The sequence below is a fragment of the Ptychodera flava genome, chromosome 10 (genome assembly GCF_041260155.1).
Source record: "Ptychodera flava strain L36383 chromosome 10, AS_Pfla_20210202, whole genome shotgun sequence".
Lineage (NCBI taxonomy): Eukaryota > Metazoa > Hemichordata > Enteropneusta > Ptychoderidae > Ptychodera > Ptychodera flava.
This window is the reverse complement of record NC_091937.1, coordinates 2,929,309-2,956,068: the sequence shown is the minus strand read 5'-3', so window position 1 is coordinate 2,956,068 and position 26,760 is coordinate 2,929,309. Positions and strand designations below refer to the sequence as shown.

The window sequence follows — 26,760 nt, the reverse complement described above, 5'->3', positions numbered from 1 at the left end:
CAATAAAATTGATATATTTGCTGTGCAGGTGGAAGATGATAGCCTAGATAATGACAGCTAGCACCTTAACAATAATTTATCCTTTATTCGCATGGTATCAATAAAATCATGGTCCTCAATCATGGAAGGACTGCGATCAAATCATGTCCAGGAAGTCAGGACTGTAGTGTAGTAACTGGTGCATAAATATTAGGGTAAACGAGACACGAACGACATAGACCGCCCAACAGACTAGCACATAAATTTACCCTGGGTCTAGTTAACCTCTTCACCCGTATGGTTTTAACAATGGAGTCATCCGATTGTCTTCTAGGACATGACAATTCTATTCACATGGAAATAGGAGGTTACCCAATGACACTATTTACAAACATGACACATACGTCTGCAAACACTGGGTACGGATTTTAATCTCTGGCTGTTGTCGTTAGCCGTTATTACAGTAACACCTTCCTCCTGCTACTGTACTCATCGCATCGCACTGATCGTGGAACCTACTGTGGTAGGTTCATATACTGATGAATGCGATACCGTTTTTGGCAGTCGATTTGTAATATTATCCCTGCTCGTTGAGCCGTTCTGCTATCAATTTGCAATGCCAGTAATCTCCTAAACCTGTCCACACATTTTTTTTTCAAGATCTACTTTGGTAGAATAATTATGGAGATACCAGCGAGATGGATATCTATTTCTGATGGTTGCGTTAAAAGTCTTACCTCCCTTAATCGACCGTCTGGTAGAGTAGCGTTCACGATATACTTGGTACGAGTAGTAGATGGGTGTTTTTCTGAATCGAGTGCATTGTTACTGACAGCTGCCGTACCGTTGCCACCACTTTCTTGTCGCCGCTGCATCGAGCTTGCTTGCTCTCGTGCCACATGCTGCGGCTTAACTCGCTCAGCCATCGTAATCATTGATACACAGAGATCATGTTCACTGTTCTGAAAACCGACAATTTGCCTGATTTTGCACCTACATGATTAGAAGTCTCCGCTAATTGTGTTAGCAATTCTGCAAGTCTTCGTGTCGGCCCTTCCGAGCTCAACCGTACACTGTGCACTGGCTACAAGCCATCCATGATAGGGGAACGCACAGTGAATCCACCTGGAAAATTTCCTAATCGAGCGTTGAAGACAGCCTGGCCGTTAAGTGTTCCTTTATCCGAGTACAAATGAAATTAAGAAAAGTGAAACCTAATCGCGTGATAGATGAGTCTTCGACGTTTACATTCCTACCGCCATATTGCCCTGATATCGATCGTCGATAATCTGTCACCGGAAGAGCGCCACCAACGAAATGGCAAAATACATAGCATTTTATGACACATGGGGGCGGTATACGTAAATACTCCAAATCACAGGATGCAGGCCAGCCTGGATTCAGTAGGTATGCAGACCGGTCCGGTCACCCAAGCATGAAAAGTGACAAGAGCTATTCATTGTTTGACTGTGATTTCGTATGATTTATTGTGTAGAAAGGTCACCCTGATTTCACAATTAAAAAATTAATGATCTATTATTTAAAAATTAATATTGATGCAATATGTTAATGGTAGTTTTATATTCAAACCTGGCTCGTAATTAGTGTTGCTGTAACTTAATAAACTATACAAGATTATTAAAAGTTTCATCCTTACAGTAGTACTGAGAAGATCACAAGTAAAGCCAATTTCAGAGACTGATCAACATAAATAACACAGTTTTTATTATTTCATCGGAATATATAGTTTTTTCACTCTTTACCTTCATCAATTAACTCCTATCATTCCCTAGGACGGAAAATTGTAATTATAGAGAAATAAATCGAACAAAAAGGAGAACAATATAAAAAATTTTGAACAATCAATGACCCGGGAAAAAAATCAAGATGAATTCCTCTTGTGCTAGTGTCATTTCTCCCAATATGTGTAGGCCGATTTAATGAAAAATAAATACCATTTTTATGTCATCCAATTGTTGTAATGTTAGTAATAATTTAACAAAATTTAGAACCATTTTGTCACATTTCATGAATTTTATCTTGAAAAAATCTAAACGTATGATTAGTTGTAAAAAAAAACTTGAGCTTAGTAGTAACAGGGCAGAAGCTGCAACTGCTGATGATTTTGCAATATTTCTGTTCAATGATATATCAAATAAGCTTACAGTTTCTTGCTGTCTCCCTACACTGCCTACAGCATGCTGAAACACACAATATTCAGTTTGCCTCTCTATATATAAATATGTATTAGACGATTATTTAATTAGAATCCAGACTGACAGTCAGTCGTCAGTGATACAAATACACGGTACACGTACACAGGCTGTGTTGGCAAGCTGAATACTAACTAGACAGTTCAACATGCTGTAGGGACAGGTGCCGCCAACTAAGCTGTTCGTGCAAAAAGGTGTTCGTGCGAAGTTTTTCAGCGGGCGGGCAAATTTCAAAACTAATCAGCGGGCGGGGAGAAAAATCTATATTTACTGTGGGCGGAGAAGAAATTTCACTATTTTCAGTGGACTGGGAGAAAATTGTTGACAGTGGGCACCGAAAGATACATAGAGGGAGGGAAAGCGGCGTGGTTGATAGAACTTGAGGGGAGATTTAGCGCCTAACTTAGAGGGGAGCAATGTTCCAAGCTATACTGCCAGCTGCTACCACGGTTTGCGTTAATCTGGGTTGCCTAGTAGGCATCTAGTTGGCAATGGGAAATTTCAGTTGTGGGGAGAGAGCAGAGGGGAGCTTGAAATGTTGTGGGGAGTGGGGAGCGGGCAGACTATAGATACTGGAGGGCAGCGGGCACCAAAATTCAGTGGGAGGGCATATTTTCCGTTTATGCCAGTGGGAGGGCAGTTACGAACAGCTCTACTTTCCCCTCCAAATTTTGGGTCAAGGTCAAAAATACGAAAATCGGTGTATCAGCCTTCAAAACATGTTTTGTGATGATTTTGCGAAATTCATGAAATTTACCATTTAGCGGCACCTGTAGGGAGTAGAACAAGAACACAGTTGTATAAACTGAACAAAATATTGTCAAATACTGCCCTGCTACTACAATATCACTGTCACTGCATACCTGAGCAGTGACAAAGACAGCTCTGACTCTGATGTACATGGTAGTTGAAGAAGAGTTTCGGTCAAATGACGCTCATGACAGTGAAACATACTTGTACACGAGATCAGGCCAGAGAGCAACACATGGAAGATCAGGAGACTTGAAAAGTTATCGGGGATTTTTGAATTCTGGCATATGAGAATAATCAAATATTAAAGAGAAACCGTGCTTGATTTTTTAAATTTTCACATTCTCATCATAAAATGATACAGAAGTAAAACTTTGAACAGTAAAGACTGATTTAAAAGAAAAACTATGTGACTAAATGGAGTTCTTTATTTTGTAACCAACTTTGCCATTATTACACCCAAAATTTCAGAGGTTAAAACATTTGATGGAATATTTTAACCTTCATGTATCGTCAATTTGAATGGCATCTAATTAATATATATCTTGTACTTTTGAAACAAATTGTTGGTAGGTCACTGTGCTCACTTTTTTACAATATGACAATTAGCCAGAATTCACAATTTGCCTACTCTCTCATGATCGTCATATTGTGTGCTCTTCGGCAGGAGCAATCGTCCAGCTTGCCAGAGTAAGACTGACTCAAGTTGGCTTAGAATGATAAATCCGAAAAGTTCACTGATGCATTTAAAAATTAATCAATTTAAGAACTTGCCTGAGGAATATGACTTTACAAACTGCAGAAACTGCTAATAACAGGTAGTGTTGAACATCTGCAAGCGCAACAGTGCGATACGTGTTTATTTTTTTGTGCGCGCACATCCTTTACAAATATGCGGGCTTGTGATAGTTGGGGGGACTTGGAAAATTTTGATCATATAGAGGGGGATTTAAATTTTTTTAGTTTAGGGTATTGAGGGGGGCGGATCTGAAAAAAATAAGATTTCAATCGAGATTCCCCAAGCGCCCCCCCCCCACTTGTTGCTTGTAAACGCAGCCTAACACGCTCAGTCTTATCTTCATGGTGGCCAAAATAGTTCAATGTTTTGATCAAACATAACACAATGCAGTTTTGGAGTCATGACAATGGCCTGTTTTAGTCTCCCCTGTGTAAACAGGCTGAGTTGAAACCCGACTTGCAAAACACCTTTTATACTAGGTAGTTGATACACAATACCACATCATCAGGATATTTATCACAATAGCTATTGCATCTTTTAGTACACTACGATGCAGTACGGGTTGACTAGTGTATTAGTAAACTACAACAAATTTTATCGTATAGTAATGAGTCAAACAGAAAATATTGGACAGATATACTGACAACTAGTGAAAAACTTACTGTTGTTGGAGTTTTATGCTTGCCTTTAGTTATCAATCATTCATTGGGATAACCAGTAGTAACCTTTACCAAACCAGTAGTAACCTGTATCAAACCAGTAGTAACCTGTACCAAATCAGTAGTAACTTGTACAAAACCAGTAGTATTAAACCTGATTTATGCGTGCAGCAAAAACCCCGACGAATCAGATCACTTGCCTCTTGATTGAAATGTGAATTTGTCGATAAATGTATTAAGTGTAAAACGTGCAGAATTCTTGACTACTGACCACACTGCAAAAAATGGCTGTGTTACACATGTGTAGATAAAATGTGCATAGTGTTACTACAACACATGAAGTGTAACACGAACACACAAGTAAATTGATGACACACAACTGTGCTAATATAACACTGAGGATATTTCCCTTACACACATGGTGCTCAAGATTAAAGTATACAAATCAAAGGGCTGTATTTACCAAATGATGGTGCCTGCAATGATATAGGACAGGCCAACCTAGGGAAGACAGTCTCTGAAAGGTGCAGTGTGTTTGGTGTTTATGTACCAGTCTGAAATTGGATAAACTATTGTTGTTCAAGTCTTTGTAACTGTGTGAGAATCATTACAGTGTGTAACAAAATTTTGGCAACTACATTTTCAGATCAAGAGACTCATCCAGGAGAATGCACAAAGTTTTGTACCAGCCATAGGCATTTCTCAAACTGTCAGCACCGCCAGCTGAGTGGATGGTGTCATGTAGGAGCAATCAAAATAATGGCAACAAAATAAAATTGGTAACAGTTTACTTGGGTAGCTGAGCCTCATTTCATGATGAAAAAAGAAACTTTTGATATATGACTTGCTAAGTTCTTTCCCACTACAATTTAAGAATGCATTTCTTGTTAACTTAAAAAGTAGTTTTAAAGATGATCAAATATCTTGAATACCATGAATATTTGCATTTGGGAAAAAATGGGGGTTTGAACTTGACAAAATAAGAATTCACATTTGAAGTAAACTTACTAATGAACTCTCAACTGTATAGAATAAATGTTTTGCTCACATACACTCAAAATGTTTGGGCTAATTAGACTTTTTGAAAGTCATGTTGTCAAATGGGGGCCAAAAATTGGCTTCTATACACAGTGTAAACCTTATTGCTAACGATGAACAAACAAAATGACACAACATTCTGAAATTAAATGTTTTATTTTCACTGAACTTGCTGGCATGTATGGGCACAGTAAGGTCAACATGATTTTGGCATTTAAAACATGTCCAGTGTTATCATAAAACAAAACAAGTACGAAAAATGGATATAGTAAAACTTTTAAAAAAGCATGTTCACTACAAAAAATTCAGTGCTTCAACTCAAGTGACATGACCACATATCAGAAAAAACCATTTGGCAAAAGTGGTTGAGAAAAGCAAAAGTATTGCAATTTTTTTTGTTGCAAAGCATACATCTTTTACTATGTCTCCTAGCATATATCTCGTAGCATGTTAGTAGTGCAACTATTACATCAATCACCAACTATTGGCTGCCAAGTGTGCTCTCAATGTCCAGAATTTGCATTTTTTTGCCAATCGTAGAAAACTAAGGAAAAATGAATATATTTAAACTTGAACAAGTCATCATTGATGACACAGTCCCCACTTGTTAATTGGTAATTTGATTACAGGTCCTCAGAGAGCAAGGATAGATAGAGTCCTGTTCATTGACTGGGTCTGTGATTGAAAATACTGCAATACAGATGAGGCTTAATGGCCGAGAGAGAATGAGCTCCACGGTGGTGAAAACATGAAACCAATCTGGGATGCCACCCTTATTACAAAAATGACTCAAGTAGTAATTTATCAACAGGATGTTGCAAATCATTTTTCATTCAATTATAACACTGACAGATTATCAACTGTATCACCTGCATTACAGTTTCATTAAATTTGGCACAGTCGTGATAGAAACAGCACTCTAATCCCAGATTATGCAAATCAGCACTGATTATGCATGCCACACCAATATAAATGGATCTGCATATGTAAATCGGCTCAGGGATAACAGATAAATTAACAGCTGCTGACGGACAGGACGGACGGACAGGACCCATAAGTCCCTGCCAGACTACATCACACAGGGACTAAAAAGTTGATAACATTGTAAGAAATAAGTTTGCCTGTAAAACTGGTAATCACAACACCTACAACTACATACACCTTTACTTAGTAACAGAATGCCAACTTATATGGGTATTTGCTCAAAATATTGTTTACATACTGATGAAACTTGATTTTTTGCACGTTGACTGCTTGTTCAGTAAGATATCATCCAACAGCATAATTATTGGAAATTTTTTTGTTGGAAAGGATACATCCAACACGTAGTAGACTGCTAGTAGTGCAACTATTACATCAATCACCAACACATGGCTGCCAAGTGAATCGTGAAATAAATTGACACACATATGTATGCAACCTTGCACACAGTTTGAAAAAAATCGGCTCAGGGATAAGAGAAATTAACGGCTGCTGACGGACAGAAGGACGGACGGACGGGACCCATAAGGCCCTGCCAGACTACATCCACAGGGACTAAAAAGTTGATAACATTATAAGAAATGTTTGCCTGTAAAACTGGTAATCACAACACCTACAACTACATATACCATTACTTAGTAACAGAATGCCAACTTATATGGGTATTTGCTCAAAATATTGTTTACATACTGATGAAACTTGATTTTTTTGCACGTTGACTGCTTTTTCAGTAAGATATCATCCAACAGCATAATTATTGGAAATTTTTTTGTTGGAAAGGATATATCCAACACGTAGTAGACTGCTAGTAGTGCAACTATTACATCAATCACCAACACATGGCTGCCAAGTGAAACGTGAAATAAATTTACACACATATGTATGCAACCTTGCACACAGTTTGAAAAAAATCGGCTCAGGGATAAGAGAAATTAAATTGACACACATGTATGCAACTTGCACACAGTTTGAAAAAAATCGGCACAGGGATAAGAGAAATTAAATTGACACACATGTATGCAACCTTGCACACAGTTTGAAAAAATCGGCACAGGGATAAGAGAAATTAAATTGACACACATGTATGCAACCTTGCACACAGTTTGAAAAAAATCGGCACAGGGATAAGAGAAATTAAATTGACACACATGTATGCAACCTTGCACACAGTTTGAAAAAAATCGGCACAGGGATAAGAGAAATTAAATTGACACACATGTATGCAACCTTGCACACAGTTTGAAAAAAATCGGCACAGGGATAAGAGAAATTAAATTGACACACATGTATGCAACCTTGCACACAGTTTGAAAAAAATCGGCTCAGGGATAAGAGAAATTAACGGCTGCTGACGGACAGAAGGACGGGACCCATAAGGCCCTGCCAGACTACATCCACAGGGACTAAAAAGTTGATAACATTATAAGAAATGTTTGCCTGTAAAACTGGTAATCACAACACCTACAACTACATATACCGTTACTTAGTAACAGAATGCCAACTTCTATGGGAATTTGCTCAAAATATTGTTTACATACTGACGAAACTTGATTTTTTTGCACGTTGACTGCTTGTTCAGTAAGATATCATCCAACAGCATAATTATTGGAAATTTTTTTGTTGGAAAGGATATATCCAACACGTAGTAGACTGCTAGTAGTGCAACTATTAAATCAATCACCAGCACATGGCTGCTCAGTGTGCTATTAATATCAATAATTTTTCTTTTTTCTGCGATAAGTGACGCTTGCTTTATTTTCCCTTCTTCAATGACAACCAACGGCAGTGGTTCTGGCACACTGGCTTCTTTGATAATCTCTTCAAGATCATCATTTACCTGTAAGATACAATGCATTACACCCTCAAAGTTACTATCAATAATAGTTCAACATAATAAAGGTATACATGTCTATGCAGATGATGTACTTCACTCACAGTGTTTCATCCAGGGTGACATCAACAGGGGGGATTTTCCCCCTTTACCAGAAATTTAGAGGAGATTTCATGTGTTTTACTTGTATCTCTTAGGTGTGAATGGCACCATTTCATGGGGGGGGGGGCTGGGGGGCTGGTCCACCCTTGAAAAATTACTAGGGGATGCCAACAGTCAACAGAGGGGAATCCCCCGTCCCACTCTCTAGATGAAACACTGCAATCATTCTCCTGGCTCATAACAAATATATTTAGTTGATGCTGGTGATATGAGTTATATCTACAATACACCAGTGTTTCACCTGGATAGGGGGATTGGGGATTCCCCCTCTGTTGACATGTTGGCACCCCTAGTAATTTGTCAAGGGGGGACCAGTCCCCCATGAATTGGTGCCATTCACACATTAGAGATACAAGTAGAACATATGAACTGGTGAACCCCCACCCCCAAATTTTCTGGTAAAAGGGGCATTGATCTCCCTGTTTATGCCATCCTGAATGAAACTAATTACACATTAAAGCTTACAGTTCTCTATTATTTCTGGCTGTACCGGTAGCAGTCATTTGATGACCAACAATTAGAATAATAACAGAAACTGAAATAAAATATAGCCATACATCAAGAAAATACAGAGCAAAATATCAGAGAATCATTTTGTAGGCTGTTGTGGCTATGGGACAGTACACACATGCAAATGTTACACGCATGTTAAAAGCATGTAAATTGAACAAGTGGATATAATCCAAATAACTATAATATATGTGTAATTTCTACACACAATTTTGGCATGTGTTGTGTAAGTACCTTTTTTTAACACACAACACATGCATTTGTATAGACCTGTGTGTTAAACAAAAACATTAAGTGCACTGCTTTGACACACACTGTGTTAGAGCAACACAAATATATTCCAACACACAGCAGATGAGGCCTTAAAATTCCGTGTTCACATAACATTTTACTACGCTCACATAACAAGACACTGAACTTTATTCAACACATGAATGTGTTACTTTAACACACTATTATGCTACATGAACAACACTGAATGTTGCAGTTCAACACATGAATGTGTAACTTTAACACACTATTGTGCTACATGAACAACACTGAATGTTGTAGTTAACACATGAATGTGTTACTTCAACACATTACTGTGCTACATGAACAACACTTAATGTTGCAGTTCAACACATGGATGTGTAACTTTAACACACTATTGTGCTACATGAACAACACTGAATGTTGCTGTTCAACACATTGATGTGTTACTGTAACACACTATTGTGCTATATGAACAACACTGAATGTTGCAGTTCAACACATGAATGTGTTACTTTAACACACTATTGTAGTACATGAACAACACTGAATGTTGCTGTTCAACACATTGATGTGTTACTTTAACTATTGTGCTACATGAACAACACTGAATGTTGTAGTTAACACATGAATGTGTTACTTCAACACATTACTGTGCTACATGAATAACACTGCATGTTGTAGTTCAACACATGAATGTGTCAATGTAATACACTATTGTGCTACATAAACAACATTGGTTGTTGCATTCAACATATTATGTGTTACTTTAACTCTTTACTGAAAACACTTATTGAGCTACATAAACAACATTGGTTGTTGCATTCAACATGTGAATATGTAATACTATTATTCACCACAAAACAATGCTGAATTATGTATTCAACATATAAATGTTTTACAGCGTTTGTGTTTTTTTAGTTTGGAGTTTCATCGTTTGGCACAGACAGATTTCTTTACTGTAACATACGTTTTTTCAAAGATTGCCACATGTTCTCGTATCATGGGGAATGTTTCAAAATGAAAACACTGTAGCAGACCTTTTATCTCTTGCAAAAGCGACAGTTACAGTATTTTTTCCAATTCAGGCATTTGATTGGCTCAAAACGTTGCAGTCCTACCAACCCATGAAGGTACCTTACAGAGTGTGCTTCCTCACAATGGTCAACCACACGGCAAGGTTCGACTATTTTAACAAGGGCGTTATTTTTGTGGATAAGTCATTTTACCGGGAATATCCAAATAACTGCAAAATTGGAGCTTGTCTTTATGGAAAGGAAAAAATTACATGTGTATTGGACTCAGAAAATTAGCTCAAGGCTTGCTTCTAATTTGTTATAAGTTGTGACCGACAGCTCATCAGTTTTGTAGCCTACCGGCTGTGTGATGTCTTTTTCTGTCATGCTGGCTGTGAGCACTGGCGCTCAGCAACACGACAGAAAAAGCTGGTGCACAGTACAGCACTAGTTGTGATGGCTTCTTATGAACTCAACTCGATCAACATCCAGTGATACTCATTGTCGACGACTGCAATGCAATTATAGTGTCTCGGAGGGAGTTACTACTGTAAACTGATCTTGCAAAAACATACTGAAATGTTCTATACCATTGATGCTGCCAATGACGAGCTACCTAGCAGCCGATATAGCTCTGCTGTGTTGTTATGTGAAGAACAACTATTTTTGACACATGTGTAGATGAAGGTGGAAATCTTGATAGCTCATTTCAGTAGCAGCACAAAAAATGGCACAAATATAGCTGCAAAAATACACAACTGAAGATTTCATCATAATTTTGGACATACAGGGCTCGAAATTAGTAGTAGTAGCGCGTCCACAGACTGCCAACTATTCTCTGGGGCTACCAAAACCCTTGAAATGGTAGCCCACATGGATTACCAAAGCCTGAGACATGAAAGTACTAGGTAGGCGACATGATGTTGATTGCTGTGAGATGATCGACGCCCATACAGGCAACCCAGCTGGACACAGAAAGGGCAGGCTATGACTTTGTTATGCAAATTAAAAGGCGACAGTACAGTCCAGTGTTTCATCTAGGATGCTACACCAGGGGGGGATTGGTCCCCCTCTACTGGAATTTTTGAGGGGGATTTTAAAATTTTGGGGGGGATTTAACTGAAACATATAATGACATCTTTATAAGTAAGTTTTAATGTTGCAGTGATGTTACTTGTGTTATACATACTACAAGCCATAAATAACTTGCTTACACAATCCAAGCTGCTGACTGCAAACACCATCCTCTATAAGATTTTTTCAAAAGTCAACAAATTTGCGTTGTGAATGTATAGGGCTTCCAAGAGTGGTGGACAGCTCATTAATATTCATAAGCATTACCATTCTTAAAAAAATTGTAGCATATTCTGTATGCTAAAATATTCTGTATGTTTGTTTGTACATATTCTGTATGTTTGCTTTTTTAGGGCTTAATGTACATTCAAACATAAAAATTAACAACAGTTAGCCATTCCCACTGTACCTTCAAGGGATTTTTTTTTCATTTTTCACTGAACTGTCTGCACTACAAAAAGCAAGAAAAAACTCTTTTGTAGTTATAAAGGAATGTTTTGTAGCTTCTGAAAAAATAATGTACTTGTTTGTCACGTTTCTTGGATCAACATTGCCCTATACAAACCAGTTAGCTGTATTTTTCTAGTGACCTAGCTAGTCTTGTAGTTTTGTGCGCAGACTCAGTAGAGTTAAAACGAACAACTTAGAGGGTCAGAATTTAGTCTGCCGTATTTTGAATGCGGAGTTTCTCGATGTCAGACTCGCTCCAGTAGCTTTTTGTCAGTCATTTTAGAACGGGAAAATAACAAACAGAAAGGTTGGTTGTCACCGACAGTTAACTTTAGGGTTTATTTGCCCCGAAAAATAAGTCAGTGTCTGTTCACTGAATTCAAAAACTGGACCCATTGACATCACAGCTTGCTTGTGACTTTCATTGCATGCAGTCTGCACTGAACACGTTTCTGTGACAGTAAAGTCCAAATTTTCGTGTCAATTTTGGCTATCAGAATTATTTTCAGAGTGTTATGGACATCCATACGATGCATAAAAACTTCAGTTTGTCTCCTTTCCTCAATCGTACAGAGATAATGTGACACAGAAACTTTATCAGGCTAGGGCAACGAACTTTTGTGAACGTAACTCTCAACTGGCTGACACTATAAGTGACAGGCTTTCATATGCAAAATCAGCGTACGGAAATTTACGCGTGGAATTGTTTCAACAGCAATTTATTGAAGCAGTTCAAAAAGTATCAAATCAAACCAAAATTAGTCCCTTCCATGTAAATGTTCTTGCAACACTATACAATGCCCTTTGCCACACAATTAACAGGTGCCGATAACGGGTCAATTAATGCATCAAAGTGTGACACCCATGATAGCAGCCATCCCAGCCAGCTCAGTGCAGTGCAGTGCGCGATGGGTCGCCCCTTCTATCCGTGATTGGCGGCGCGCAGCCCTCCAAAGAGGGGAATCGCGCAATCGCACAGCCTAGATGAAACACTGACAGTCAAATTTGTTGCGACAAACCATCAACAAAATATCATTATCTGAACTGATATACTTGGATGACAGGCTCGGGAAATGATGGCCAATGAAAATTCATTTTTATTGTTACTTAATCACAAAGTATAATCACAAGTAAGGGGAGACCCATCTTTACAGACACTTATCTTTAACTTGATTTTCCACCATTAAAATGAATCTTTAACCCAACATGTAATATATAATTGGGTAGCTCGAGAATCATAGATTACGAAAACTGTAAGAATATTTCAAAATCTGTGTGCATATGTTTGAGATTTTTAACCTAAAAGTGTAAGTACGAGGGGGGTGATGATGGTCATTGGTGAGCCGTTTTAACCCGTTTCCTGCCAAGCGCCCTTGTCCGTTATCCTGCCAAGTCCGTAGAAAACGGCCCCCTTTCCGTGCCTGCAAAGATTGGCTCTCCTGCATGTTATCCTGCCAGGCATTTTGGTAGAAACCGCCCATTTTCAGGGTAGTTGTAGCCCTACTTATACGTGTTAGACTTTGATAATTTCTACATGCCCGTAGACAGGGGAAGGTGCTCAAGGGTTACTGCAGAAAAAAATTGAGGTCACCGGCTTGTCACCGGGGTGCATCATTTTATTGCCGTTTCATGCTTATTTTTTCGGAAACAAACTCCTTCAGTGTTGCGCACGTCCGCTAGGCACAAACATCACCATGCTCGTCTGTTAGTCAGAGACCCTGGGGGTCGTGCTAGGGGTGCGGCAGCACCGGCAAACCTGTCCTGTTTCCCCAGGGTAGGGTCAATTGAATGTACCTTCAACGACTTGGCAGTGTAGCACAAAACTACGTTTTTGCCGTTGTTCTAATGACATGGCTGAGCCATTGAGGTACAGCTTCCACGTAGTTTCGCCAGCTCGTTTGGGAGTTGGCTTACGAGTGTTACCGTTCATAACCAACTTAATCGAGCGGTCCTCTAGCCATCGATGTCTCCACATGCCTGGCAGCCATTGTGGCTAGCTGGTTTGCATAACAAAGCAGTCCCTGCTATACAGGCGGTATCCCCGTTGCATTGACCTCATGTCCCCTGAATTCTCGGTACGCAAATAGCGTACGTAGCAACCAAAGTCGTCGGCAAGAGGATACGTTTGCCTGCAAACCAGAGACAATACTTCGGACGATGGAATTATAAAAACTCCAAAGCCACGTCCATTGAATGGCACGGCCAAGGCGGTGAAGGACGTTGCCTGGCTTGAACTCGGAGAGCTGAAGCCCAGCTTAATACGTCGGACAACACTTTGTAATAGTATTTCCGAGTTGTTCATATCCGTTCCATGGGAGGAACAAGTCAAGCCGTCCAGTCAAAAATACGTTCTCATTTTCAGTCACGCACAACGGAATAAGTGACTTTCGTCCTGCACCATCGGCACCATCTGCCAAGTCGTTTGCAAGAGGTAGCCTTCTAGATTAGCATTGCCGAGTTGGTCAAGTTCAGCAGCAAATATAGTGCCAGGCAGCCAAGTACGTCCAACTCCGCCAGAAAACGTCACCATGCTATCCTGCTAAGTCCGCTAAAAAGCGGTAAAAAAAACCAGCCCCCCTCGGGTGTGGGGGACTGGCTGACAGGTTTCTGCTATCGACTCCCTGCGAACCCATTTCGAGGGGAAAAGGCGTTCCTTGTCAGAAAACCTCTCCTCGATCGGATGACCCCTAAACGCACAGGGGATAGCAAAACGTAGTGCCGTCGACTTGGCAGGAAAAGGGGTACCCAAAAAGGGCCCAATTTCCACCATGTTGGTAGAATAACGGTCACCAGTGCTTAGATTCTGGCTACACCGAATTTCATGCGGATTTTCACCGACTTGGCAGGAAAAGGGTTAATACTGCAATCGATAGCAGGGTATGGTGTTTAAAAAACTGTGTCTTGGATTTTTGAGACTCCGCTTTGTTTTTGCACAATTAGCCTTGAAAGTGAGAGGTGGTGGATTCTGAATAAAGTAACAGCTTTTGTCCACGTTTGTCAAGATATTTTTTGAACATTATCGGAATTCTGGGAGACTGTTTTGTAGAAACAGTCACCAACTACCACCTGTGTAAAGATAAGGCTAATCCGTCAACATGGCACCACATTACACTCTCCAGAAGTTGCGATACACTGCCAACAAGTCATCGTAGATGACACAGTCTCCACTTGTTAATGGGTACTTTGATTACAAGTCCTCAGAGAGGATAGAGTCCTCTTCATTAATTAGGTCTGTGATAAAAATACTTTGATACAGATGGCGCTCAATGGCCAAGAATGAGTTCCCTGGTGATGAAAACATAAAACCAATGTAGGCCAACATCCTAAAGTTCATAAAATGAGTCCACTAGGAATTAATCAACAGGATGTTGCAAAACATTTTTGCATACAATCCTAATTAACAGATTATCACTGGTACCATGTTTCATAAAGTTTGATGCAGTATTTACAACACTATGAGATCAACATCTGTATCAAGTTTCATCAAATTTGACATTGTATTAATTTGTGGCTATATCACTCTAATTAGGAAAGTTCATTACATATGCAATTACAAATTAATTAAAATGACACTGATAAATGTCTTTTTCAATGTTAAAGAAATGTGAGCTAACATCTGTACAAAGTTTAATGAAATTTGGTGCAGTATTTCTTGACATATCAGCCTACTTACGAAACTTCAATAATTGACATGTTACTGCTACATGACGTGAAACAAATTGACGAGCATATGTATGAAATAGGTCAATGTCCTTGTACCAACTTTGAATGATACTGGTCGAAATATGTCTGAGTTATGGCTCTGTACATTAGAAAATTGTAACAAAATCACCGCCATGCAGCGATATTTGATCTTACTGTTTAAAAAATCAACACGTATATGCATTACATAAGTCAATGTCCATGTACCAACTTTGAATAAGATCAGTTGAGACTTGCCAGAGTTATGGCTCTTGACATGAAACAACCATAACAAAATTGCCACCATGTGACCATATTTGACCATCTCGTGAAACCAATCGACATACATATGTATAAATAAGTCAATGTCCTTGTACCAACTTTGAATAAATTCGCTTGATACATGTCTGAGGTATGGTTCCGGACATGAAAAAATCGGAAAAAAATGGCCACACGGCGGCCATATTGGATTGTATCACAAAAAAAATCAATGTGCATATGTATGCATAGGTCAATGTCCTTGTACTAAGTTTGAATAAAATTGGTGAATAAAATCAGTTGAGACGTGCCCAAGTTTAGGCTGAGGACGTAAACAAATTGTAACAAAATGGCTGCCATATTGGCTCATATCATGAAACAAATTGATGTACATACGTATGACATAGGTTAATGTCCTTGTACCAATTTGAATAAAATCACTTGAGATAGGCCTGAGTATTATGGCTCTGTACATGAAAAAATCGTAATAAAATGGCCGCCCGGCAGCCATATTGGATCATATCACATAACAAATTGACATACATATGTATGACATTAGTCAATCTCCTTGTACCAACTTTGAATAAATTCACTTGATACATGTCTGAGTATTAATGGCTCTGTACATGAAAACATCGTGACAAAATGGCCGCACGTCAGCCATATTGGATCATACCACTAAACAAACTGACATGCATATCTATGACATTGGTCAATGTCCTTGTACCAACTTTGAATAAAATCGGTTGAAACATGTCTGAGTTATGGCTCTGTACATGACAAAATCATAATAAAATGGCTGCCTGGCGGCCATATTGGATCGTATCACAAAACAAATTGACGTGCATATGTATGACATAGGTCAATGTCCTTGTACCAACTTTGAATAACATCGGTTGAAACATGTCTGACTTATGGCTCTGTACATATAATTTTAATAAAATGGCCGCCTGGTGGCCATATTGGATCATATCACATAACAAATTGATGTGCATATCTATGACATTGGTTAATGTCCTTGTACCAACTTTGAATAAAATCAGTTGAAACATGTCTGAGTTATGGCTTTGTACATGAAAAAATCGTAGCAAAATGGCCGCACGGCAGCCATATTGGATAGTATCACAAAACAAACTGACAAAAATCGCAACAAAATGGCTGCCTGGGGGCCATATTGGATTGTATCACAAAACAAACTGACGTGCATATCTATGACATTGGTTAATGTCCTTGTACCAACTTTGAATAAAATCAGTTGAAACATGTCTGAGTTATGGCTCTGTACATGAAAAAATCGTAATAAAATGGCCGCCTGGCGGCCATATTGGATCGTATCACAAAACAAATCGACGTGCATCTGTATGACATATGAAGTAATCCTTGTACTAGGTTTGAATGAAATCGCTCCTTGCATCTCTGAGATATCTGCGTGAACGGACGGACGGACGGACACACGCACGCACGCATGGACGCACGCACGGACATGACCAAACCTATAAGTCCCCCGGACAATGTCCGTGGGGACTAAAAACGGAACTGAGTATATCGCAGAAATGTGTATGACACCCTTGGAGTCACACAAAGTCAGCTAAAAATCCAGTTCGCTCACATTTTTGGTGGAAATTCACTCCCTGGATAAAATCACGCAAAATCAATCTTTCATTGTCTAGATCTATATAAATGAAAAGATCCCTTACAAAAATCTTCATTCATGCATGGGCTACCAGATATTGTCACTGGGCTACCACCTTCAGAAAATGGTACCCCAAAAGGACTACCGGGGAAAAACGTTAATTTCGAGCCACGACATATCACATTAAGATTGTCTCTAAGACATGTCAACCAAAGCTATCTGATGAGTAGTTTTTTTGACAATCAAATTTTTTGACAAAAAACAGCAAAATTGTCCAAAACCTAAAATTGCAGATTTCATCATAATTTCAATAGATGATATTTAGATCATCTGTAGGAACCTGCATACCAAATTTCAAAGCTATCAGACAAGTACTTTTTGAGAAAGACATTTTTGCAAAAATTGGCAAAAATTGCCCAAAAAAATACAAAATGGTAAATTTCATCAAATTTGAATATATCACATTCTACTCATCCCTATAAACCTGTATACCAAATATCAAACCTATCACACAAGGGGTTTTGATGACACAAATTTTTGACCAAAAATGACAAAAAGAGCCTTAAAAATACAAAATATGCAAATTTCACCACGATTTGAGCAAGTATGACTGAAGTCACCCCAAGTTAACTGCATGTCAAATTTCAAAGCAATGGGACGTGCGGTTTCAGAGAATATCGTTTTTACCAAAACAGTAAAAAAATGCCTCAAAAATACAAATATGCAAATTTCACCATGATTTGAACAAACTTATGTGAGGTCATCCCAAGTGAACTGCATATCAAATTTCAAAGCAATTGGACTTGCGGTTTCAGAGCAAAAGGCAATTGTTGACAGATGAAAGACGATGGACAGACAGACCAACCAGCCTATTTGATACGCTCTGCATCGCTTACAGCGGAGGTAATCTCTTTGTCGTTTGTATGTATGATCTACAAAACCAATCACTTTATCATATCCAATGTCTTTATATTTGGTGAACTATCAACTGCTGGAGATCACTACTGGTTACCTTTCCATGGACTACATTCTTCCTCTTGTATTGTGCATTCTTTCAATGGATTACTCAAAGGCAATGAACATTAAGAAATTACGGTCTGCGTTACCGGCTATAGCCTAAGCCTGGTACACACAGCCCTACCACGCAGAACTATGAGAAGGTATAAAGATAACCATTGGTCAAACATGACACAGCATGTTTTTATTTTGTCAAAGACTTGCTCAGAGACATGCAGATACAGCGTGCTGACCGAGACTGCAAAGTTTTGAACCAATCATAAGCCTGAATCAGGAAAGACTCACTCTTTCTAGTGGTAAAAATTCTGCTACAGTGTATTTATTTTGTATGAAAAGAGAACGTGAGACAATCAACACATCCTTTGATGTGTTGATTGCCGGGGGGGGGGGGGGGGGGGGGGGGGGTACTTCCATTACTATGTATACGTGCCGCCCAATGGGGTGGGTTATTTCAGCAACTTGGTCTAAAATGTGGGTATCAATTCACAGTAAACCAGGGTCTAAAATGGGGTCGATTTTTGAGTGCCACACAAGAACAAATTCCAACTGTAAGTTCCAGTCTTCCTAGCACAGGGTTTTGAGCTGCACTCAATAAGCATCGATATCTTTCTGTGTGGCAGGGGAACCATTAAAGAGACCCCTGGCTTTAGCCAAAATAAATATAGACTTTGTTTTAAAACACTGTCACTAATTGGTCAGAACTCCATATATGGAAGACATTTTGCCCAATAGAAATATCGAAACAAAGTGGCTCTACTACTACTATCATAACAGGTCGACCATGTACCATGGGAAAACTAGCAGTGCCTTATGACGAACGGCGAGGCTTCTTGTAGTTTGGAATTTTAAAAACCACCAGTCAGATTGTAACTGCAGTAACTGATAATTTCAAAAGCTGGACAAAACTTTGGTGAGGATGAAAGATAGTTTCTTTCACTCAATTTTTTAGCATTTCCAAAAATGTTTTTGGGAAATCATGGCTTGGCCAGCAACAACATAGCCGTAATGCATATAGTGGTAAGCTCTGCCGGTGGCTCGGGCGCGCAAATGCTTGCTTTTACCGATTACATTTTTGCAAATTTTGACACTGTGACTTTTGACCTGGGTCAAAGGTCATAAGGTCTAAAATGGGGTCCTAAAATAACGAGATTTTAGGTCTAAAATGGGCCCCGGGTTTTTTACGTGCGGCCGCACACCCCTACCACTTCTAAGAGCAGGTGTTGATTGTCACAAGCAAGGAATGTGTGAGTGCTGAACACTGAAACTCCAAAAACCTCATAAGACAAGCGCTGTAATGTAACTCATTCAAAGGCTAGTAATGTTAACTTTGGATGATATTTTTCATTATACTTTTTGTATGTCACTTTAATATATTATTCTATTCCCAAAAGAATGCTGAAATACAAACACTTTAGTTTGTCAACATGGCGTCCACATGTGTAAAATGCACTGTTATTGTTACATTTGAATTCTAGTCCGCAGTCTAGGCCTAACTGACAAGCTGAAAACTTTGTAAATCATCATGCTTTGGAGAGTAAACAAGAAATTATGGTGGACATTAAAAACAAAAATAGTGAAAAAATCCTCAAAAGGAAGCATTACTGACCTGAAAGCAAGAACATGTCTTGGCACTAAAAGAACTTGCTAATTAAGGTTAACGATAATTAACTTACAGTGACTTCTTTAACAAGTTTATAGACCTTTTTCGTAGCAACTTCTGACTCCATGACAGCTATCATGTCTAATTGTTGGGCAGTACTATATTCTGGCTCATCACGGTCTTCTCCATCATCAGCTGCCAATTCTGACGAACCATGGCCACTCATATTGTTGCAAATTGCGAAACACAGCTGCTACCATCGAAGCAATATATCTTCGTATACTTCTGAGCCAACGATGAGTTTGAACTCATACAGCATCTGAGATACAAAGAAAAGCGAATTTTTGATTTGATTTGATTTATACCTTCAGTATGCAAGGCCTTTGGCCCTAAGTACAAAAGTTTACATAAAAATTTCCATCTTGATTTAAATATATATTCCAAGCTTGCAAAACCTTTTCTCATTTTTGAAAGGCAAAGTAAATGACCATACTCAGTTGATTTACTAAATAAGCATTCTGTGATTACAGAACTATTACCCAAGCAACCTGGCGGCCAATACAGCTCTGCTGTGTTATGTAGAAAATAACTATTTTTAACACATGTGCTGATGAAGAAGGTGGAAATCTTTGATAGCTCATTTCAGTGGAAAGAAAAATGTGGCACAAATACAGTGGAATTTGATTGAGTGTCCGGTTTGCCTTGCAGAGCTCGACGAGTCTACATGTTGCTTATCATTAGAAAAGTAAACATTTGCAACAAATTGAGTCTTCGTCTTTGGTTGGTGTTAGATTACAGCGCGCGGCAAACGTTTCCATACACTGTCTCGTCACGATCACTGCAGTCGTTTCAGCATGTCACTGACAACAAGCATAATACTGCACTACATGCACATCATCAGTTTTCTTTTAGGTGTTTACTTTAAATTGGGAACTTTATGAAGAAACAAGTAAATTCTTTAAAACAAAAACTTTCTTCTCCTCTCGATGTCAGCAATCACGACAACAGTTCTTCAGCATGCAGTCTGTAGCATTGCGAGTGCAGTCTACTCTATCAACAAGTTTGACACGATACAACACTGAATATTGTCAACCAGAAAATGCTAAACACTCCTAAATGAAACTTTAATCCCGCTTTCTCTTTTGTCTCAGCTAAATGAAACTTTCTCAATTGACACTTCTCTCTGAATTGACACTTCTCTGAGCTACAAAGTAGACTTGAAGAAAAGTGTTGATTTTGCACAGGCTAGTGCAATTCAATCAACACGGTACATTTGTGCCATTGAATAACACACCCAGTGTTTCTGAAATAATTCACCGTATTTTGGCACTTAATTTCCCGGACGGCATCATACACGGCAACGGGTTAGCATGGAGGGGACGATGATATCTCTCTGCCTTCAAAATATTCTTTACCTTGCTGAAAAAATACAATGTTTCACTGTAATAAAACGCCGAGAGTCAGTCCGGTTGATGTTGAGGACTTTCCTCGAGATATAGATCCGACACTCGAAAGATATGCCAGTGAGTTTTGTCTGAGTTATATTTCCCAAATCAAAGTACACAAAGCTGTAGCTGAAAGAAAACTTTGATGATGTGCTATAGCTATAGTGCGGTGTCAAGCTTGTTGTGCATGAGTGGCATGCTGAAACGACTGTCATTATTGTAGACGAGACAGTGTCTGGGAAACGTTCGCCGCGAGCGCTGTAATCTAACACCAATTATTTGCTACTTTTCTAATGATAAGCAACATGTAGACTTGTCGAGCTCTGCAAGGCAAAACGGACACTCGATCAAATTCCACTGTAACTGCAAAAATACACCAATACAAAAAAGCTTTTGCATCGCTGGGGCCCATGGAAGCTCAAAAAGTGAGTAAGGGTTGAAAAGAGGGGTCTTTCTCAAGACAATTATACATTTATTACGAGCTATATTCGTGCTGTTAATTGTTTCGAAGTTCAAATGGACAGATTCCGATAGTGCTGCAGTTTTATGGTCCTAAAGTCTGCATCGCGAGTAAACTTACAAACAGTGTACTTGTTCGGAAATTCATGTTGCATACTTTGCAAGTCATGCATACTTTGCAAGTCATTGAGTTCTTTTAGGCATTGTAGTCGAGCCAGCTGAAATCACGTAATCATTCTTCATGAAAATGTCGAACATGCCTCAATGAAGGCCGAGTTTCCGATGATGGCTGCTCAATGTTTAGACTGCGCTGTTTCTGACTGATACGTTTCCGATGTGGAAGGTTGAGGCGTGCACTAGGTTGTCAGTTTCCAAGGAAACGGTTGAGTCACTATGTCATATTCGATCGTATTGTCTTCACTCGTCCTGTGGTTGGATTTGCCTTTTTTGCCAAAGAAACTAGGATTGTTCTTTCTCCGTGTTTTGATTCGTTTACGGAAGCCATTTGTGAGGCATTGAATTAAACAGAAACGCTGACTGGCTAACTCGAATCTAGCCAAAGAAAACCTAGTTCACGATTATGCAAATGAAAATTCACTGAAGGTTGCTATGGAAGCAGCACATCTCATGTTCCCACGAGCAGCATGCATGCATGAGTAGCGTGGAATGTCTACTTCCGTGTTTGGCCTTTCGCGTATAGCACATAAATAAGTGTATTCTAGGGACCTCATTTTTGCTGAAAGTTTAGTGGGACTGAAAGCGCTCTGTGCCTTGCTGACCCGATGATTGATTTTTTTGGGGGGTCTTCAATTTGTTTTGCAGCGATGGCACAAGGCTGCAGCCTCGGCAGAACACTGTTTTATATATATATATTTTATACATGTTAGTTACACACTGTTGCTGCCCTAAGTAGGAATGTTGGTTCAATATGGTTACAACGCTTTCCTTGGTGTTTTTCATGAATGCTCTTCTTTTCACATGTGTTTCCTGCAACGCAGTTTTAACTTGGCTCATGCCAGGACGTTTCCCATCCTTTAATAAATTTTTCAGGTAGGCAATGGTTCCTGCAAAAAAAATATTAAGTCATATTTCCTTTCATAAGGCAACTTTACTTTTCATTTCACTAGATTTCATCACCACTCTGACTAATGTATGGTAAAAACAAGTATCAGAGTAGTCTCGCATGCCAGACTTCGAACCTGCATGCGGAGCGAGCAGCAAAACTGCAAGCTGCAAGTAACCATAGGTTACGAGGTCTGGCTAGAACCAACTGCTCAGGAATGTGACGACGTCAAAAGTGGGCTGTCTTTCCTATGCTAATAAGTATACCTTTGGACCACCGCATACAGATGACCATAATGCATTTTCACTGTATGTGCCCAGCAAACCCACGCCGAAAAATACTCCTGTAAAAATCTACGGCGAGAATTTATTTGTGATGCCATTTACCAGCAGCTCATTGGCAGTCGAATGGGGCAACAAGTCTGAGCTTCATTGGAACAAAGCAAAAGGAAAATGAAAACTCCATGGAAGATGATGTCGGCGATCGACAATCACAAGCACTGAAGCAACGCCCGGAGCAATCATAAAACGAGAGATTTGCCATATCAAATCAGAAAATTCACGGAAACGTTTCCTTCCAGATAATCTGTCATAGCTACCTCCTGCTTATAGGTGTCAGGCTCAGGGTTTTTGCACATTCATCAAGGTTGCTGGGGATAGAGTATACCGTGATTTCACAAAATCGTACTAAGGTCAACGTACAGCAGTTTACTACCAATGAAACATGTCTGGATGAATGACACAATCATTTAGTTGAGTTCAAAGGGCTATTTTTAGACACTCCACCCACCATATGAATATAAGCAATAGATGTGCTTTTTCATCTTGCTGATTTTTGAAGCAATGTCCAATAGATTGCTTCAAAAATCAGCAAGATGAAGCAATCTATTGGACAGTATATACAGCACGTTGGTTCTAGCCAGACCTCGTAACCTGCGGTTACTCACACCTCACAGCTTCAAGGTCTAGCATGTGAGACTAGTATCAGAGATGCCAGTACAGCTTGATTAGTGTAAACCTGGTCTACAAGAACAAATAAGTTGTCCAGAAGAGAGCTAAACATTGTTTAGTATAACAACTGTTGTTCAACAAATCAACATGAACTCATGGCATAGCGTTATGTCTCTAAGTTTGAATGAAATCAGTTCAGGTGTGTCTGAGTGGTGACTCTAGATCAAGGTCAAACCTTGTCAGTGGGGACAAAATTTTTCAAAAGACAGAACCCTTCGTACCATTTGGCACCTCAAAGCAACCTTCTGTACATATTGACACTGGATTCATTTTAGATTGACAATACATATCTTGTATAATCGCTCCTGTTTTCATAGGATATACAAAACAAATGTTTATCAATTTCCCGAGAAAACAAGTAATCTAGTAATCTAGTGGCTCAGAGCTCCTGTGTGAAATTCACATAAAATAACAGGCCACTGTTGAGATAACTGTGGATGAAAACTATTAAAAAAATATTAAAAAAATACAATACAGTCAAACCTGTGTATAGTGGTCACTCAAGGGACCAAGAAAAAGTGACCACTATATGGAGGTGGCCTCCGGGGTGGGTGTGGCATTACTTTCTGTGCAGGTGGTGTGCTAAGTGGTTAATTTAGGGAAAGATAAAAGCAATTATAAAATTCCATAACATAAATCTGTTAAAAAACATAGAACAGCTATTTAGTTTCTGAAAGCTTGTAATGCAGATGTAAAATCAGTAAAAGTAGACTTATTTCGTGCTTGCCAGTCTGAGCATTTTTTGATAGAGGTCATTGAGAGTCAGATATATTGACCATTATATACAGGTTTTGTACCAAAATGGAGCAATTCCATGTGACCACTGACCACATAAGAGAGGTGGCTGTTCTGTAGATCTCAGGGCCTTTAACATGTAAAATGCCACGGGACTGCCACAAAGTGACCACTAAAGAGAGGTGACTGCTCTGTAAGGGTGACCACTATGACAGGTTTGACTGTATCACCTATATTGAAGTAATCTTCCTTGAGACCACCCCTACAAACCTGCATACCAAATTTTAAAGCAATCTCACGAGAAAAAATGTGCCAAAAATACAAATTTCACCATTTGAAGAAATCTTGTCTAAGGCGGCCTTACCTATCTGATCCTGAATACTAAATTTCAGAGAAATCTGACAAAGGGTTTCAGCATAGATTTTTCCTGGCCAAAACATAATATTCAAGATTCATTTACTTATTCAGGACTCAGAATTCCAAGTATGTGATTAGTGAAATCAATAATGTAATTGGTTTTATCAACATTGAAATAATCTTATTACGATTTGAAGTTTTTACATGTTATACTGATATTTTAGCAGCTGAAATGATCACCTTCATATGCTTGATCATCTTGTACAAAGACAGACGCTGGTCCTGCAGTAGACATTTCTACGTTTCGCACAATATTGTCTTAAACCAGAGGAATCTTTGTAGTGCAAATTTTTGTACTTTCTCCTTTGATTTCTCACCCAATTGCACAGCCTTTGCTTCACTGTAGCTTGTAGAGATCAAGATATAATGAACAAGTCATTGACAATGACACAGTCCCCACTTGTTAATGGGTACTTTAATTACAAGTCCTCTGAGAGGAAAGAGTCATCATTAATTAGGTCTGTGATTAAAAATACAGCGATACTGATGGGGCTTAATGGCCAAAATGAGTTCCATGGTTATGAAAACATAAAACCAATGTAAGCCGTCATACTGATTACAAAATGTCATTAAAATGAATCGATCAGTACTTAATCGACAGGATGCTGCCAAATATTTTGCATCCTTTCCTAACACTGACAGATTATCACTGGTACCATATTTCATAAAGTTTGATGCAGTACTTTGGACATTCACCCTAAAAAGAAAAATATATTATGTAAATGCAAACTAGCAATTAATTATACATAAATGATACCACTAAGGGGCCGTCGATGATAAAAGCTGACACACAAGAAACGTAATTCCTTCGTTTTACTTGAAACCCCCTCCCTCCCCCCCTCAAAACAAAGGTTCTTATGCGAAATCAATTTCGTATTATGATGCCGTTTCTGACAAACCCACACGCACCTCTCCAATCCACACACCATGGTTTCAACAATTTCAAAAGTAACATGGCATGATATTTTCACTTATATATGGTAGGGAAAAAAGATTGTAATTCTGATTGAAGGCTGAAAACTCCCAACCTCCACTTGGACAAGTAATTTCTAAACTGCATGCCTAAGGCCTAAAAGTACCTGTCCGGCACAAGCAGACAGGCATTATTTTGAGCCCTGTACAAGGATGTACATAATTTTCAAAAATCCTCTCAAATCTACAGACTGGCTTAAGAATGAGCAGGGGCCAGACTGAATTCAGCTTTACAGCGGACGCCAATTTGGCAGTTTCTCTGCACTCTACAGATGAGTCAATGCATGCCAGTTCAAACTATATTGTTGATCACAGCATACATGACGTCCTCGTGTCAAGCTTTGGGGGTTTTTAGACACTGAAATTTCACCAAAAAGTCATTTCTGTATCTGGAGATTGTGTAATCACTTTAATTTGAAACAGCCATATAAAACACTGTGTCAGTTAAGCTGGGAAATCTAGGCTGAGTTTTACTGTCTTTTATCTTTGGTTGTCGATCAGTATCAGTGTATTGCAGCCTGTATAGAGAGATCCTGATGTAATCAAGGCATGAGTTCATACAATTGTATCTCTGTCGACGTTGATTTGCCTTACAATGGATTTACAGGTGAGAAAGAGCATCATAGAAAAATAGTTGACAGGAGTTTCCCAATTAGCTCCATGCTCAAACCAGTATTGCAGCAGAAATGTATTACCTGCTATGCACTGTGAACGATGTCATAGTGAAATACCAGAGAACCGGGCTTATCCACCAGTAGAAATTCACTGGCCGGCCAAGTGTCAAATCAGGGCCTCTCTCAGTACAACAACAGTGTC

The 26,760-nt window shown here is 39.0% G+C and overlaps 1 protein-coding gene and 1 long non-coding RNA gene across 2 annotated transcripts in view; both read right to left on the bottom strand.

The window, feature by feature from the left end:
• Positions 1 to 1,265, bottom strand: part of LOC139141751 (rho GTPase-activating protein 20-like) — a 63,757-nt gene extending 62,492 nt beyond the window's left edge. The window contains exon 1 of the mRNA XM_070711380.1: positions 717 to 1,265. Coding sequence (XP_070567481.1) covers positions 717 to 914 — 198 coding nt within the window. The 5' untranslated portion in view covers positions 915 to 1,265. The remainder of the gene's footprint in view (positions 1 to 716) is intronic.
• Positions 1,266 to 4,890: 3,625 nt separating this feature from the next.
• LOC139141764 (uncharacterized) lies at positions 4,891 to 25,340 on the bottom strand. The gene is made up of 4 exons (XR_011554233.1): positions 25,153 to 25,340; positions 22,639 to 22,811; positions 19,917 to 20,162; positions 4,891 to 8,196 (listed from the first exon to the last, which is right to left on the bottom strand). It is a non-coding gene; the product is annotated as an uncharacterized lncRNA (long non-coding RNA).
• Positions 25,341 to 26,760: the final 1,420 nt, after the last annotated feature.